At 32.3% G+C, this 18,313-nt stretch overlaps 1 protein-coding gene across 1 annotated transcript; it reads right to left on the bottom strand.

Moving 5' to 3' along the window:
* Window positions 1-1,149: 1,149 nt before the first annotated feature.
* On the bottom strand, window positions 1,150-2,211 carry LOC133868916 (F-box/kelch-repeat protein At3g23880-like). The gene has a single exon (XM_062305914.1). It carries the CDS (start codon window positions 2,209-2,211, stop codon window positions 1,150-1,152), a length of 1,062 nt encoding a protein of 353 aa, XP_062161898.1.
* Window positions 2,212-18,313: the final 16,102 nt, after the last annotated feature.

The raw sequence follows: 18,313 nt of genomic DNA, 5'->3' as shown, positions 1-18,313 counted from the left end.
AAGGAGTTATGTTTCCATTACTCATTTATGATTCATCAAAGAAAATCAATAAACCCAAGTTACCCAACCCATAAATATCAATATATGTATATATAAAAGAATACTAAACATATGGGATAGGGAAGAGATAATTTTAGGCATTAGATTTTATGAAAATAGGGGAAGTTTTGAAAAACATTGACCAACAAGCCCAAATGTGCTGTCATTTTTATTTTATTTTTTATCAAATTTGACCTCTATTCAAAGAGCTCAATTTTGACAATTATGTCCACTAGCCCCATCAACCAGACCTAAGTACCAAAAAACCTTTTCAAAAGTAAATTGCTATGAAGTAGATGGAAAGAAATATCAATATATATATCAGAAATACTAAACATATGGAACTGTGAAAAGACAATTCCTCATGATAAGTAAAACAAAAATCATGTGCAGAACCCTTGTACAATTGCTTCTTTAACCATAAAAAAAATCTCTCACAATTGCTTCAAAAGAAATACAGGTAAAGTGTAAGAGTATAAATATTTGAGAAAGGCATAATTTGACAAGAATAAGCAGAAAATATTATCTCAGAATACACATGCTGCTTGAAACACACTTGGAAGAGATATAGAAAGATGAGCCCTCAAGCCTTGTCAACAATTGTTAGTTCAATGCCAAAAATTTTGTTAGTAGAACAAGGTAGCGAGAAGCCTTTTATTATTATTGAAACTTCAAATTTTCAATATATATATAACTCGGCAAAAATTCCATAATAAGCCAAGAAATTTTTGGGCTTTATATATATTCTAAAGACTAAACATATGGGACTAAAAAATAAATTTGCATGATAAATAAAATAAAGATCATTTGCAGAACCCTTGTACTTCTGCTTCTTTCGTCTTAAATTGTCTCACAATTGCTCCAAAAGAAATACAAGTTAAATGTAAGAGTTTATATATTTGATAAAGACATCATTTGACAAGACTAAGTAGAAAATATTATCTCAACACATATGCTTACTGAAACACACTTGGAACAGATATAAGATGGGCCCTCGAGTATTGTCAACAACTATATATCCTGCTCTTCAAATTCATTTCTTCCCTTGACAGAAACTAGGGTCTCCATGTAAGTAACCAACTGCATCGAGTCTCTGTGTCTATGATGAATTTAGAGATCAGTCATTTCTTTGGTAGAGGGGTCATACAAGACTAGTCCATTCACATTTTCCAAGAACATAGTGCCATTCTTCCAAAATCCTAACGGTCGTGGAATTCCCGGTCCAATAGTGAAAAGCTTAGTCCAAGAGTCTTTAACGCCAACTTCAAGCAACAACCATATATCAAAGCAAACATTCGACCAATCTTCAGAATGAGAACTAACTGCCATAGCAATCGATTCATTCAACAAAAATAACTCTTCCCAAAAATTTGGATCGCGATTCCTCATAACAACATCCGGCAGCGGAGTTTCTAGGAATACCTCGTCGCTCATGTCAAATGACAAAACACCCCCCCAATCATAACCATCACCAAGTACCCGCCAAGAAGCCACCCCGTTGACGTATGTCATCGGACCCTTATAATCATCTGTAAGAAAATGCACCCTCCTGTGTTCCCAGTCAACTATTCTCCAAGAATCGGCATTTAAACTGTATACCGCTTTTTGGTATGAATAATTTTGGTATGGATAATTTCTAGAGTTAGAGTGGGGATGAAAGAGAAAACGAATGTTGATTATTTTGTAGTCATTAGTTTTGGCATCAAAACCAAATCCGATACAAGCCAAGGGGGGTACGTTTGATTCGGGGACGACCTTTGTTTCTTTAGTTGCAGGGTTCCATATAACAACATTGAATTCATATATTGAATTACCGTGGAGACAAACGAGTCCATTGCAAGAACCCACCACATAAATCCCACCCTCCTCGTAGTCCCCAAAAGAAAACAGTGGAGGTAGAGATTGTGTAAGGGATACTTGGAGTGTTTCGTAATCAAGCGTGTACACAACATAATTCCATCTTAGGTCGCGCAGTTTAAGGAGAAGCTGGGTGTTGCTCCTGTTGTTGTTGTTCTTCTTCTTCTGTAGAAGGTGTTTTGTTATGAAGTTTTGGTGAGTAATGAGAGCGTACCAGGATTTGCAGACGCACTTGAATCGCAAGAGAGAGACGACCGGAAGCCATAGCAGAATCTGTGTCACCAAGTCTTCCGGCAATTCCTTGAACATCGCCATCGGGTTTCTCTGTTGCTTCGCCACAGGTATAGGGTTTTCAGATATTAGATAGAGGTTTCAATTTTATTTTACTTTTCTTTTTCGGTTTGTTATTTGGTGACTTAATTAGCCAGCTGGTAGGTATTAATGCTTCTTCTTTTGGGACTTAATTAGTTATCAATATAACTAGCCAGCTGGTAGGTATTAATGCTTCTTTTCGTGTCAACCCAACTGACCCGATTAAGTAAACGGGTTCAACACGAACCCGACCCAATATTAATCGGATTGAAACCCGTGACCCGAATATGACCCAATTATTAATCGGGTAATTCGAACACGACCCGATAAACACGATTACTTAACGGGTTATGTCAACCCGGCATGACCCGACACGACCCGATTTTTATTTGAAATGATTTTTTGAATGCTGTTTTGTGATTTTTTGAAGCTATTCATTCGAATCATTCTGCTATGTAGATCTACTGATCTACACTTCCAACAAGTAATACACTTTAACAAAAGAAACATTGGATTTCAAAAAACAAAAGAAACACTGAACCGTGTGGATCTGGTGGCCGTGGGTTGACTCCGATGCCGTTCTCCGAGTCTCAAACAGGAAGGGCGCCACGTGAAGGCCGAAGCCGGTGAGGCGTCGTGGCTGTCGGCTGTGTGAACATCGAACGATGAAGTGGTGAACGAGTGAAGCTGTGAAGGGCATTGATTCACTGAAGTCTGAAGATTGAAATTGAAGGCAGAAATGAGAGAGACTGTAACTCTGTTAGAGTGTAAGTCTGAAAGAGTGAAAGCAATGAAAAGTTGAAAACTGAAAGGGCGTGCGGCTAGGGTTCTCTTCTCCACTTCTTCGTTCACTAATTTACTATTTTATTTTAATTTTTTTTTTTTAATGAACCGTGTCGTAATCATGTTTGCGGGTCAAAACACGATTATAAACGGGTCATAATCGGGTTGATCTGATTATGACCCGAACCCGATAATGATAAATTCAAATTCGATATTTTTGTGTCGTGTTCATACCGGGTTCGTGAGTCATATCAAAAATTACCAAGCCTAATCGTGGTAACTGCCAGCTGGTAGGTATGAATACTGAATATAAATAGTTATATTTTTCTGTTTTTAATTAGTTGGAAAATTATATATACAGGAGTCGTGAGACTCATGACTATTTGGTCATCTTTCTGGCTTTCTGCTATTAAATTTCTTCTCATTTAAATTAAGATTTGGATATCTTTATTTTTAAGGGTAAAATCATTAATTAGGCAACTACAGAATTAAATATTTCTTTCTAGAGAAAGCAGAGATGATACGCACGGGGTCTGATAATTTTTTTTTTTTCTTTCATTCTTGGGATTCTAATTACACAGGCTGTATTGCAATTGATGACTAACCTTAATTAATATCGTGGTAGGGAAGACTAAGTTATTAATGGTAATAAATTTTTCTCTTTTTTAACTTGATACCTTCGTTATATAATATAAGAGAAAATGTAAAATTAGTTCATGTAGTTTACTTGATTTTTAATTAGATTTATGTGATCAAAAAATGAACTCAAATCTTTTATGAATTTATTTTTTTTCTTTTTATTTTGAACGTTGGACTTGTGTAGCATAATTTCTATCTTTTTAACGTTTTAGAATAAATTTTATATTATTTAGCATTGTTAAAATAATCCATGTCTCTTGTTTTAGAATATATGCAAAACTGAATAATTAAGTTGCAGAAATTGAAATTTATATATAAAGTTAAGATTCATAAAACAAACATAAATTCTGCTATCAACCTCTCTGTATAATGAGAATGGATAATTACATTCATAACATAGTTGTATAGAAATAAATAAAATAAGAAAATCCAGTTAATTTTTATATATAATGATAATGATAAAGATAAAGATAAAAGAGAATTTTAAAGCACTACTTCTATATACGTTTTTAAGTGTCTTAAGCAAAAACTTATATTTTCCTCTCACTAAATTTCAACCCTACCCGCCATAAATATTAATTAAGAAACCTAACTTTATAAATTGACAAATTTTGGCAGATATATAGCAGTCCCTCATATTTTCCAATACCGCCACATCTCTCTTGCAAAAATCTCGATTTCTCCACCTCTATCTCTCTTGTTTTTCTTTTTCTTCTTTTACTAGATGTAGCAGGTACTCTTCCTAGAATCAAAGTTTTTTTTTTTTTATAAAACAAAGGCTACCCAAGTTCTCAGTTCAGATGTTGATGAAGTGGTATAATAGACCTCTCTTTCGTCCTTTATGATGATTTTTCTTTGGTCAATGGCGAAGCTAGAATCTTAGTTCACGGGCAAAATTAAAAAAAAAAATAAAGTTAAATAAAAATTGATTAAAAATATAAATGAGAAAATAAATAAACAAATTTATCAAATTTTAATTATTATTTAAATCATATAAATATAATTTGCAATTTATTTTTTTCACTCTTAGCGCTAATTTACTCATTAAAATTAATGAATCGTTGTAGTTGTTTATAATCTTAACTATAATTACATATTTTCATACAATTAAAATAGAGTAATGTTATACATACTTCCCACTTTTCCACACTCATTTCTTTAGACCCTTAGGTGGGTTTTAAAACCACCATTAGATTAAAATTCAATAGAGATCCATATCAAAATTAATGGTGGTTTTAAAAGCCACTTAAGAATATTGAGAAGTGGGAGTGTGTGTATCAAAATATATAACGAAAAATATATATTCATCAACAATTAATTTTAAAAAATAGTCTATATATAAAAATCAACCTAGATGATTTTATTATTAAATAGTAAATTTATAAATAAATCAATGTAAAATTTTAATTATATACCTTAAAATTTTTAAGAACCAAAAGGCTGACATTTTTCTTTATTTTAAGCCCTCTCTCTTCACTCCCACCATCCAACCTCTAAAACAGAAAAAAGAAAAAAAGTTACATGGTTGGATTTTTATATGCGCAAATGTGGATTTGTGAGTTCAAGTACTTTGATAATTTCTTCCTGACGCTAGCTTTTTTTGTTTTTTAGACCTTCCTGACTTACACTAATCAAGCTAAGAACCAGACTAAAGTAATTTCAATTGCAGACGTGGGTTTAAAGCTTGGACACCTGGCTAGTTTTTTTTGTTCTTTTTATGGCATCAAGCCATGATCAACTCTCAGGGACTGCTACTATTTCTATGTTGATCTACTTCATATTAATTAGTGTGTGTAGTTTTTGCCTTTCTAATCCTTGGTGAGACATTTTATATGCCAATAGAATTTATGGAGGTTCAAAGATATATCAGGAGATTAACAAAGGCTCTTGCCAAACATTTTGGTGCTAGACTGTTGATTAATTGTTGATTCTCTTTTGTTGCCAGTTGGTTTAAGCTTCTTGTAATGTCTATGATTTTTGCTTTTACAGTATAAATTTATCTTTGTTTTCTAGGAATTTTATTACCATCTCCTAAGCTACAAATTTCTTCCAACAACAGTGTTTTTTTTTTTCATCTTTTGGTTAACATAAGCTCAGCTGGGTTGAACTAGGAATTTTCAATTTTGCTGGCATCTTGGAGTTGTTTTGTTCTTTTTGTTGATCCATGTTCATCTATAATATAAGGTTATCGTATTTTCACTTTATTGGTAATAGGATGGACATTGCAGATATAGAAAGCATTGCAAAGCTTTTTTCTGAACAAGAGTTTATTATCCAGCTATGAGTTATGTCGCTTGAAGTTGGCGAAGGACCACGCCATAGATTTAATATTACTACATTTTTTCATGATGCACCAAATGGAAATGAATAAATTTATGTCTTCCTATATAATGAGGTTGAAAAGTGGTATTTTCTTGGAGCTACGTACACTTGATATCGATCAACAAATAAACTTTTACTATATAGTGTATTAATTTGTCTTCCTATATTAGTAGATTAAGAACAATTAAAGCATATGCACTATTTTGTAGTTAATATATGCGTGCACCATTGAGATTTGGTACTCTTAACGTAGAGTTCTTTTTGTTGTAAATTATATCTACTCACTTTTGTAATGTTTAATTTGCTCTCGATCATGACACTTATGTAAGAATTTAAATGTGCTCTCATGTAAGGATTTATATATTAAATTTTTTTGTTAGAAAATAATTTTTATATGCGACATTGAGTTTTTAATGTTAAATATTACGTAGATATATTTATCATTATCAAACACATGCAGGGAATCAAGCATGTGACTTCCCAACTAGTATCTCAAATAAAACATCAAGCTTAAATAGTCATGAATACACAAAAGTTTATTCAGCTAAATTTACAAATTGAAACAGAAAGTAATTGATATTGACACCCAGGAATTAAAATCTAAAAATGAAACAAATAAAAAAAAATATATATATATATATATATAGATGTACTCTTTATTTTATTTAAATATTTTCTCTTAAAAATTTTAATTTTTTTTTTCTCTTCACTAATGTCATTGCTCTAATGTTTGCAATTCACGTTCCATTTCCACTCAACAAAAATGGAAAATGATATTCTTTTTTCTTTTCGTCCTTGACTCGTGCACGTCTCCACTACCACCATATTAATTAAACTGAGTCATCAACAGCAATTAATTAAGCCCATTAATTAGAAGCCCGCCCGAGAATGAGAAATAAAAATTAAATATATTAAATTAAATTTTAGGTTAAATGTATAATAAATTTCTGAGTGCGCGATTTAAAAATGGTCATTCATTTTTAAATTTTTAACATTGACTCCTTAACTTTTTTGCGATTTTGAATTGAGTCACTCTTTCACTTTTCCGTTCAATTTTGCAAATTCTATTAGTGTCACGTGTCCATTTTTGCTACATTATCTTAAAATATTGTTTTTTTAATAAATTTATTTTATAAAAATTTTGAAAAACAAAAATAATAATAAAAAAAGGTGTTGAGGGTGGCTACGTGGCTACCCTCAACTCCTGGCGGTGGCTTGCAGGCCACCATCTCTCAAGGGGGGTGGTTGCCACTACCTTTATTATTATTATTATTATTATTATTATTATTATTTTTAAAATAAAATTATTAAAAATATATATATTTTAAGGTGATGTAACGAAAATGGACACATGGCACTAACATAATTTGCAAAATTGGACAGAAAAGTGACGGAATGACTCAATTCAAAATCGCGAAAAAGTTAAGGAGTCAATGTTAAAAATTTAAAAGTAAGAGACTGGCCAGTTTCAAATTGCGGTCCAACTCAGAAAGTTATTATACATTTACTTTTTTTTCATGTTTTCAAACCGTTATATTTTTCAAATCGAACATTTTCTGCAATTTTATTTTTATATTTTAAAAATATATATATACTTTTAACATGCAAGTACCTCTACAGGATGTGGATAGACCTCAACAAAAAATTCAATAAGTGATTGTACGTGTTCAATAATTCTTCATATAAAGGAAATTAAGCACATTAATTAATCCACCCATTGCTAATTGACAATCTTGGTGACACCAAATCTCATGGTATAATTGTTTCATTAAGTTTATTTATTTCCATTTGCTGCATGTGATGTACAAACATTGCATTATATATATATATATAATCTCACTTATGCATGTGAAAGAATAAAGCATTCTTGTTATAGAAAATATCTCCTTTATTATATTTTTTTATTACGAGAAAAATTTCTCTATTTGAAAAGAGAAATGCTATGGTGTACACTCCTGTACGTCACCTTCACTTGTGTTTATCTATTTTATTTATTATTTTATTTGTTTAAAAAATAAAAACACATTTAATAGGATGAGAGATGTGCAGGGGTTTTCCACCCTAACATTTCTCGAAAAGAAGAGTAGCCAGCTAGAGAGTAGAAATTATTAATGAGCATTGCATTAATGTTCATCAAATCGAAAGCTATTATAAGAATTAAGTAAAGATCAAATTCTTCCCCCTACGGCCAAATAGAGTAGAGAGATGTACGTGGACTAAATTAATGCACACAGTAGTACTCTTACTACTCTTGGTAAGAGTAGAAAAAGAGTCGACTTAATTATGAAGTAAATAATAAATATTGTTTTAATTTCCACAGACTGCATGCATATATAAATGCTTTTAAAAACATGCAGATTGCAATCTGCAGGCATAGACGTTCTTGATATTTTTTCTTTCCCATAGAAATGCCCTTGTTTGTTTCTCATTTATGATATATTACGTTGGCAACAACTTAATTAGAACTTGAGGGTTGATATTAATTGTTCAAATAAAAACTATATATAGGGACTAAATGATAAATCGATAATTAAGAAACTAAAACTATATATATATATATATATATATATTGGCCTTGAAAATTCTAGTAAAATTCAATTGGATTTACTGGTTTTTGGAGGAGTACTAAAGCGGAGATCGATCACGCATGGCATTGCTAATTAATGTCTTAATTAAGGATAACATATTCCTTACACTCTTATGTGTACACTCAATCGATCGTGACTTGTGTAGAATCTCTTAATTAATATATATTTACCATTACCAACCAGTATTACTTATTCCCCAATATATATCATTTTGATCATCAATTAATTAATTATTTGTTATTTATTATTTATTTTTTTGGCTTTTTTTTTTGTGAATATATATGTCCAAATTATGTCAGATCGATAATGAACATGCATCCATGCAGTAATTATGACATAAAAAAGGCAATAATTAATGTGGCCATAAAAAGTACTTCATTAATTAAAAAGATCGAGTTATACAGCATGTTAATAGAAAAAGAAAAACCCAACATATTTTGAAATCTGCTAACTTATGAGCACCATCTCAAGCAATATATGAAGCAAAATTGATGATGATCGATCACTAAGAAGATAAAGATCATCATCGGGAGGCACCCACGCAGTGAGTACGTAACAGCTAGCATAAACATACTTCTCGATCCTTCCTAGTTCCTAGTGCTAACAGCCATGCATGTACGTGCCGCGTCCGATATATCCCCCGGCCAGCAGTATCCTCATGCATAGAGAGATCGAAAATATGACATTCAAGGAAATGCAATACTAGTAATAGGGGACTTTGTTGGATTACACGCCTTCGGAACGAACCATCTACAGTTAATAAACTGGGTTCCTGCCTGGTTCATACAAAATCTTATTTCGTACAGTTGTATAATGCTATTCAAGTCGGTGTTGCATGCGATGGATGGTGTCAGTCCAATTTCCAGTTCGATGGCTGTCTTGCATGTAGGCTATTGCATCGTATGTCCCACCACGATGAATCCCTGTTAAATGTACAAAAAGAGAAAATTTAATAAATAATAATAAATGAAATGTGAACCATTTAAGTTAATTAATTAACCTCTTTGATTGAGTGCAATAAGCACATCAAATTTAAAGGCCGCATTACAAGCTTTTAGAAAATATTCATGCTGTGTAAAGCTGGTACAAGTTCCGTGTGTAACCCATTCATAACCCCAGAATATTTGGTTTGCATTTCGAATGTTTCTGAAGCTAGGCCACATGAGCTGCATATACCGGTAGAGGTTTGGGTCATTTGTCACCTGAAAAACAAATGAAAAAAAAAATGAAAAAAAAATCATGAGATGATATATATTATTAGTTACTAACCATAATATTAAATTAATCATTTGGATAATATGCACAATATATACATACCACACTTGGATTGAATGGAGGTGTGCCTGCAGGGCATATGACTGGGGGGCCATTGATCTGTTGTGGCCATAGGCCATGTATGGTGAAGTAGAGAGGAATATTTGAACACTGGACTGAAGAGTCTGAGTTGCAAAATGAAACCGGCCATTGGAGAGAGAGGTAGAAAAAGTCAAACGCCAAGACAAGAGGAAAACAGAAAAGAAAAACAAAGATAAAAGGAAACAAGCAACTCATTTTTGATCTCAACAAGCTTGTGCATGTGATTGCATCATGTATAATGAGTGGTATATATAGCGAGACAATTGAACTAGCATTGAAATTAATAAAGTAGTTGGGAGTAGGTGTACTGAAATCCATGGAGAAAATTGCTTACGAAGTTTCTGCTCTAAAAGATTTTGTCTACAAGTCCCTTGCTGTAATCTACAATCCAAAAATCAACAAAAAAACAAAAAACACACCAGTACATGGTTTGAGCAAACTAAATGAGAAATTAACATTACTCAGTCTCACAAAATAATCTGGTGAGTAAACCTTCTTGATAATTAAAGTGAAAAGAAGAACTTGTAGCTTAAGAATTCAATATTAGTCAGCATGAACTTAAAGAAATCAATACACTTTTGACATGTAAGTACATTAATTAACTAATCCACCCGTTGCTAATTGACAATTAATCTTGGTGACACCAAATCTCATGATATAATTGTTTCATTAAGTTTATTTATTTCCATTTACTGCATGTGATGTGTACAAACATTGCATTATATATATATATATATATATATATATATATATATATATATATATATATATATATATATATATATATATAATCTCACGGATGCATGTGAAAGAATAAAGCATTCTTGTTATAGAAAATATCTCCTTTATTATATTATTTATTAGAAGGAAAATCTCTCTATTTGAAAAGAAAAATGCTAGGATATACACTCGTGTACATCACTCATCCCACCTTTACTAGTGTTTATCTATTTTATTTATTTAAAAAATAAAAACACATTTAAAAGTAGGATGAGAGAATCAGAGATGTACAGAGTGTACACCTTAACATTCCTCAAAAAGAGGAGTGGCTAGCTAGATAGCAAGAATTATTAATTACCATCGCATTGATGGCCATCAAATTGAAAGCTATTATAGGAATTAAGTAAAGATCAAATCCTTCCCCCTACGGCCAAATAGAGTAGAGAGACGTACGTGGACCAAATTAATGCGTGCAGTAGTCTTACTAATAGTAAATAATAAATATTGTTTTAATTTCCACAGACTGCATGCATATATAAATGCTCTTAAAAACATGCAGATCGCAATCTGCAGGCATAGACGTTCTTGATATTTTTTTCTTTCCCAGAGAAATTAATGCCCTTGTTTGTTTCTCATTTATGATTTATTACGTTGGCAACAACTTAATTAGAACTTGATCGAGGGTTGATATTAATTGTTCAAATAAAAACTATATGTAGGGACTAAATTGATAATTAAGAAACTAAAACTATATATATATATATATATATATATATATATATATAGTACTCCAACCATGGTCTAACATGAGGTAACGTTATGCTGACCCATCAACCGTACCTAACTACTAACAAAACCTCTTCAAGAGTAAATTGCTATGAAATAAATATCAAAAAACAAATATAAGAAATACTAAACGTATGAGACAGTGAAACCCTTGTACTCCTCCTGCTTCTTTAATCTTAGAATTTTCTTACTATTAATTGCTCCAAAAGAGATACAGGTCAAATGTAAGAGAAAATATTTGAGAAAGACTTATTGACAAGAATAAGCAGATAGAAAGATTGTCTCATATGCTGCTTCAAACACACCTGGCCAACAGATATAGCAATAATAATAATAATAATAATAATAATAATAATAATAATAATAATCCGACAATCATGAAAAATAAAAAATAAAAAGGAAAACGAACAAAAAAATCTCCCCAAACCATTATCTATGCACAAACAAATTCCATTCCAAGTCCACCTCTAACGACCCATCTAAAACCTATGTGAGGTAGTAGGAAGAGGCAACAAGCATCAGCACATATGCAATCCCTTGGTCAATTGAAATCCCTGGAGAAAATTGCTTACGAAGTTTCTGCTCTAAAAGATTTTGTCTACGTACAAGACCCTTTCTGTCATCTACAAACCAAAAATCAAAAAAAAAAAAAAAAAAAAAAAAAAAAAAAAAAAACAACAGTACATGGTTTGAGCAAACTAAATGAGAAATTAACATTACTCAGTCTCACAAAATAATCTGATAAGTAAACCTTCTTGATAATTAAAGTGAAAAGAGGAAATTTTTAATTTCTCTAGGGTTTGATTATTTATTTTTTCTCTAGGGTTTGATAATTAAAGTGAAAAGAGGAAAGTCTTGGACTCTGTCTATGTAGAGCATTTTGACTTTTTTGGTTTTATGAATGAAATCATATGTGTTCTTTATATATATATATCGTGGTTGCTGCCAGCTGGTTACGTATTAAAGCTGATTATAAGTAGTTTTATATATATATATATATATATATATATATATATATATATATATATATATATATATATATATATATATATATATATATATATATATTTTTGTGTGAGTTGGAAAATTATATATACAAGAATCCTATATGGTAATCTTTCTGATATTAAATTCTTCTAATTTAAATTAAGATTTGGATCTCTTTATTTGTGAGGGTAATATCGTTAATTAGGCAACTGCATCATAATTAGATATTTCTTTATAGAGAAAGCAGAGATGACTAGCAGGTTTAGGGTGGATTTAGCTTAAGTGCTATAAAAAAAAAAAACTACAGTATAAGTGCGGTAGTTTTAGCAATGATCAAGATCTAGTTTTAAGCATTTTATAAGAAAGAGACAAAAAAAAAAAAAAAAAAAAAAAAAAGAAAAAAAAAAGAGAGAAGATCTTGACCTTAAACTATAATTTTTTTTACAACACTTACCCTAATCTATATATTTTTCTATTATTATTATTTTTCAGTTTTCATTCTCGGGCTTTCTTTTTTTTGAAGAGAACTTGTAGGGTTGTATCGGAGTAGGTAAGACTAAGTTATTAATGGTTATAAATTTTTCTGATCTTTTCTTTTAATTGGACTGTTGTAAGGTAATAAATATATGGTTATTATATTTCTTCTTATTTAGTCATCGAAAAGAAAATCTTCTTACTTAAATTCAAGATTTAAATCGCTTTATTTGTAAGGGGAAGTAATATGATTAATTAGGCACGTACATCATTTTAGTGGGTATGCTAAATTGCTAATGCTTCGATGAAAAAATCTCAAGTGCCCAAAATTTATCCATTTTACATTATTAAATTATTTGATACAATCATTATAAAAGAAAAAATTATATCATTTTTTACACTCATGATTAGCAAAAATAATGATTAAAATGATGTAGTTGACAAATCATTTTTCTAATCATAATTAAATTATTAGAAAAATTATATCATTTTTAATAATGAGTATAAAAAATGATATCATTTTTGCTTATAGGGCAACATAGAGCCAAGCTCATCACTAATTGCGAATGCACATACTACAACCAGTTTCTTAAAAAAATGTGGAAGTTTTTTATGTCACTACTACCATCAATATTCTATCAACAAAATAAGATTAGGTTCTCGCATATGGGCTAACAGCTTGTTTTAAGTTCGGTTTTTTTTTTTTCTTGGAAAAAAAGGAAAAAAAAAAAACTTATATATATATACATGTGTGTGTGTGATTCTTTTGATATTTATTTTTAAATTTTATATATATATTGTTTTTTTTTTGAAGGGATATATATTGTTAATAAGGCATGTAATTTTCATATAATTTTTAAAAATCATATACATTTTGGACAAAAATATTATTTGCTTATATTTTTCACGAGGCTTCTCATTAACTTCGTCGGTTGGTCCTTCGTAATTAGTTAGACAAATAAAAAAGAGGCCAACAAGTATACTTGTGCACAGAATCAGATGCAGAGTCGGCTCTCTTTAAACTCTAAGAACATTTATGCATGCAGATTGCGATCATCTGACATTATTCGGACATAGTAATAAAATAATAATAATAATAATAATTGAAAAGGATATTTATTTGTTCTTTTTTATTATTATTTTATAACTAGCTAGTTACCTGTACTTTTGTTGTTACTGGTTGCATGGTAAATATTATATTAACTTCTATATGAGTCACGAGTGTAAGATATACGTTGTCCTTAAACCCTTCAAGAAGACATTGGCATTTGGTATGGTAGTGCCATGTGTCGTCCTTCAACAATTTAGTCCCTATATATATGGTTTTTATTTGAACAATATCAACTCTCAAGTTTTAAGTTAATTAACTTGCTAACTCGGAAAACAAATTAATAACATTTTGCAGGTTGTGGAAAAACACACTTATTATTTACGTAATAATTAAGTCAAATAATTAAGAGTGTCTTAATTTCGTCCCACGTATATATCTCTCTATTTTGCCATTTGGGAAATAATTTGATCCTTACTAATTAATTCTTACAGCTTTTGATTTGATGGCCATCTAGGTACTCCTCTTTCTCAAATAGGAGAGATTTTCCTTATAATAAATAATATAATAAATGCGAGATTTCCTATGACAAAATGCTTTAATTTTTTCACATGCATACGTAAGATTATATATAGAGTAATGATTCACTATCATCTTTTAACACAACTTTTCACCACTTTGCTTATGTGGCAAGGTGGTCCCCTACTACTTTTTAGATTTTAAAAATAAAATAAGGTGGGGGACCACCTTGCCACATAAGCAAGGTGATGAAAAGTTGTATTAAAAGGTGGTAGTGAATCATTACTCTTATATATATATATATATATATATAATGCAACGATTGTACACATCACATGCAGTAAATGGAAATAAATAAATTTAATGCAACAATTATATCATGAGATTAATTTACTGTCGCTAAGATTGAAGATTGTCAATTAGCAGCGAGTGAATTGTTCTTAATTTTATATAAAGAATTATTGAACGCAATCATTTATTGAATTTTCTGTTGAGGTCTATCTATGTCCTATAGATTAACACACCGATTATCCAAGCTTCGGAATCTATGGAACAATTCGTGCAAGCAAACACTCCAACCGAGACGCCTATTCGATCTAGCCAGCTAGTGCACCACGGCTGGAGTCAGCCGGCTGAGGGTCATTGGAAGTGTAACAGCTGGGATGCATCGCTGGATATATGGGAGAAGCAAGAGGATGGGAACGGGGATAGTGGTTCGGGATTCCGCTGGTGGATTCCGGGCGGCTGCCATTTCAACCCTTCCGCTCATCACTGACCCAGAGGCAGCAGAATCCATTGCAGTTCGAAGGGCTGTGATCCTGTGTGAAGAATTAGGCCACCAATCAGTTGAGTACGTTCGAAGGGGATTCCTTGGTTGTAGTCAATGCTCTAAACTCAGTCTCTTCTTGTTGGCGGGCATGTGGTAGTGTTGTAGAGGACATAAGGGATCGGCTCCTCCAGTTTAGCACCTGGTCAGTCCAGCGTACAAAAAGGGAGGCTAATCAAGTTGCTCATTCTATAGCCAAGCATGCTTTGACTTTTAATCAGGAGATTGTCTGGAAGGAGTGTCCATCCTTCCTCCAGGATATTATTTATGATGAGCAATTGTAACCCTCGGTTTATTCAATAATATTCACGACTTTGATTCAAAAAAAAAATAAAAAAATTAACAGACACAAAAGCAACAACATTTATAATTCACTACAAAAAACCGAACATTTAGTAACGTGCAAATTTTTAGCACGTTACTAAATATTATGTCAATAAAATTTTTAAAAAAAAAATATAATTTCAAGAATTAGTAACGTGCAGAATTTTACACGTTACTTCTTACATGTTACTAAATATTATGTCAATATATTTTGTTAAAAAAAGTAATATAATTTTAAATATTTAGTAACGTACGTGCAAACTTTTGCTCGTTACTAATTTAGCAACATTCAAAATTTTCCACGTTACTAAGTAACGTGCAAAATTTACTATGTTATGAAATATTTAAAATTATATTATTTTATATATATATATATATATATATATATATATATATATATATATATATATATATAATTTAAATATTTAATAACGTGGTAAATTTTCTACGTTTCTAAATGAGGAGAAAGAGTGATGGAAAATATCAAAAATTTGAAAGAGGAAGTAAATGATTTGATTGAAATGAAAGATTTAAAGTGGAGGCAAAAAGCTAAGCAAGATTGGCTTCAATTTGGTGATAAAAACTCAAAATATTTTCATGCTTGTGTGAACTAAAGAAGGAAGAATAATCAAATAAAGCAAATCCAGAACCGGTTAGGGGTGGAATGCAGAGAACAAGAGACTATTGAAGAAGCTTTTGTGGATCACTTTAAGACACTGTTTCAAGCAACCCGATTAGAAAATGTGGAGAGATGTCTGGTAGGAATGGAAAGCCGGATTACAGCTGAGATGAACGAGCACCTGCTGCAACCTTGTACTCCAAAGGAAGTCAGCCAATCATTACAACAGATGGGACCGCTAAAACCCAGGCCCGGATGGTTTTTCGGCAGATTTTTATCAACAAAATTGGGGTACAGTTGGAGATGAGGGCTACTTCGAGAGATTGGGGACGTTTATCTAACCTTCTTGAGTGTTATGAAAGAGCTTCAGGCCAACTGCTTAATAAGGAAAATATTACTCTTTTCTTTAGCCGGAATACAAGTCAAGAGGCTCGAGAATGTATCCAAAGATTATCAGGGGTACCCAGTACGCAGAGATATGATAAGTATTTGGGGTTGCCAGCTCTGGTGGGGAAATTTAGGGTGCGGGAATTTCAGAATATTAAAGATAGGGTTTGGAAGAAATTGCATGACTGGAAAACAAAATTTCTCTCTCAAGCTGGGAAGGAGATACTGCTTAAGGCTGTGATTCAAGCTATTCCTACATATAGCATGAGCATCTTCCTTCTCCCAAATGGGCTTTGTACGGATATCAATTCAATGATGCAGAAGTTCTGGTGGGAGCATAAAGAAAATGATTTCAAGATCCATTGGATGAGCTGGAAAAAGTTGGGTTTCTTAAAGTCAAATGGGGGGATGGGGTTTAGAGATTTGAGGTGTTTTAACACAGCTTTGTTAGCAAAACAAGGTTGGCGGCTTCTTCATAATCCCCACAATTTGGTAGGCCAAATACTAAAAGCAAAATATTTTTCAAGGGTAGATTTTTTGGGGGCTTCTCTCGGGCGTCGTCCTTCTTTTGCTTGGAGAAGTATTATGTCTTCAAAAGATCTAATTCAGGAGGGCATGCATTGGAGAATTGGAAATTGTAATTTGGTTAAAATTTGGGGGGATAAATAGTTACCTATCCCGACGACGTATAAAGTTCAGTCACCTATAACGATTCTGCCGGAGGATGCAGTGGTGAGCACATTAATAGATGGGGAGATCAGAGGGTGGAACAAGGCTCTTGTCAACTCAATTTTTGCCAAGGAGGAGGCTGATATTATTTTTTCCATCCCTCTTAGCAAATATGGACATCCTGATATGCTTACATGGCGGGGGTCCTCAATTGGAGAATTTACTGTTCAGAGTGCCTACTATATTGAGAAAGATAGGCAAGAGGTACCACAGGGGGAATGTTCGACAACTATAAGTGATCAAAACTTGTGGAAGTTGATATGGGGAATGAAGGTCCTAAACCCGGTTAAGGTTTTTATTTGGCGTGCATGTCAAAATATCCTTCCAACGAAGGATAATTTACAAAAGAAAGGTATTTCTCTTGATCCTTTATCCTTGTTTTGTAAGGCAGAAGTGGAAACGGCGAAGCACATTTTATGGGATTGCCCTTCGGCGGCTGATGTTTAGGGGCAGGTGGAAGGCTGATTCAAAAGAGCTATGTGGTTGGCTATTCCTTTGCAGAAGTTATGGAGTATCTATTTGACAGGTGTAGTGGGGAAGAGGTTGAAGTACATGCAGAGATTGCCAGATGCATTTGGTTTAGGAGGAATTCGGTGGTTCATGATGGGGAGTTTTCCCACCCAAACGATGTGATACGGGTTTCTGCAACTTTCATTAACAACTATCGGAATTCTCTGAAGAGAATGGGAGATTATGATTCGTTGCAGACGACTCGGGAAGTACCGGCTCTAGTTAGATGGGTTCCTCCTCCTTTCAGTATTTATAAAATTAACTGTGATGTGGCTTTAGACAACAAAAATGGCAGGATGGGTGTTGGTTTGTTGATCAGAGATTCAAACGGTAAGGTTTATGTAGCTGCTAGTAAGGTGGTGGACTTTATAGTTGACCCAGTTGTTGGGGAGTCCATAGTGACTTTGAAAGCTGTTGAATTTTGTAAGAACATGGGGCTGGATAGGATCATGGTAGAAGGAAATTCCCTTCAAGTGGTACATTCTATC

Source organism: Alnus glutinosa, chromosome 5, assembly GCF_958979055.1.
Source record: "Alnus glutinosa chromosome 5, dhAlnGlut1.1, whole genome shotgun sequence".
NCBI classification, from domain to species: domain Eukaryota; kingdom Viridiplantae; phylum Streptophyta; class Magnoliopsida; order Fagales; family Betulaceae; genus Alnus; species Alnus glutinosa.
The sequence above is the reverse complement of the archived record's forward strand: the minus strand, read 5'-3'. Positions and strand labels throughout refer to the sequence as shown.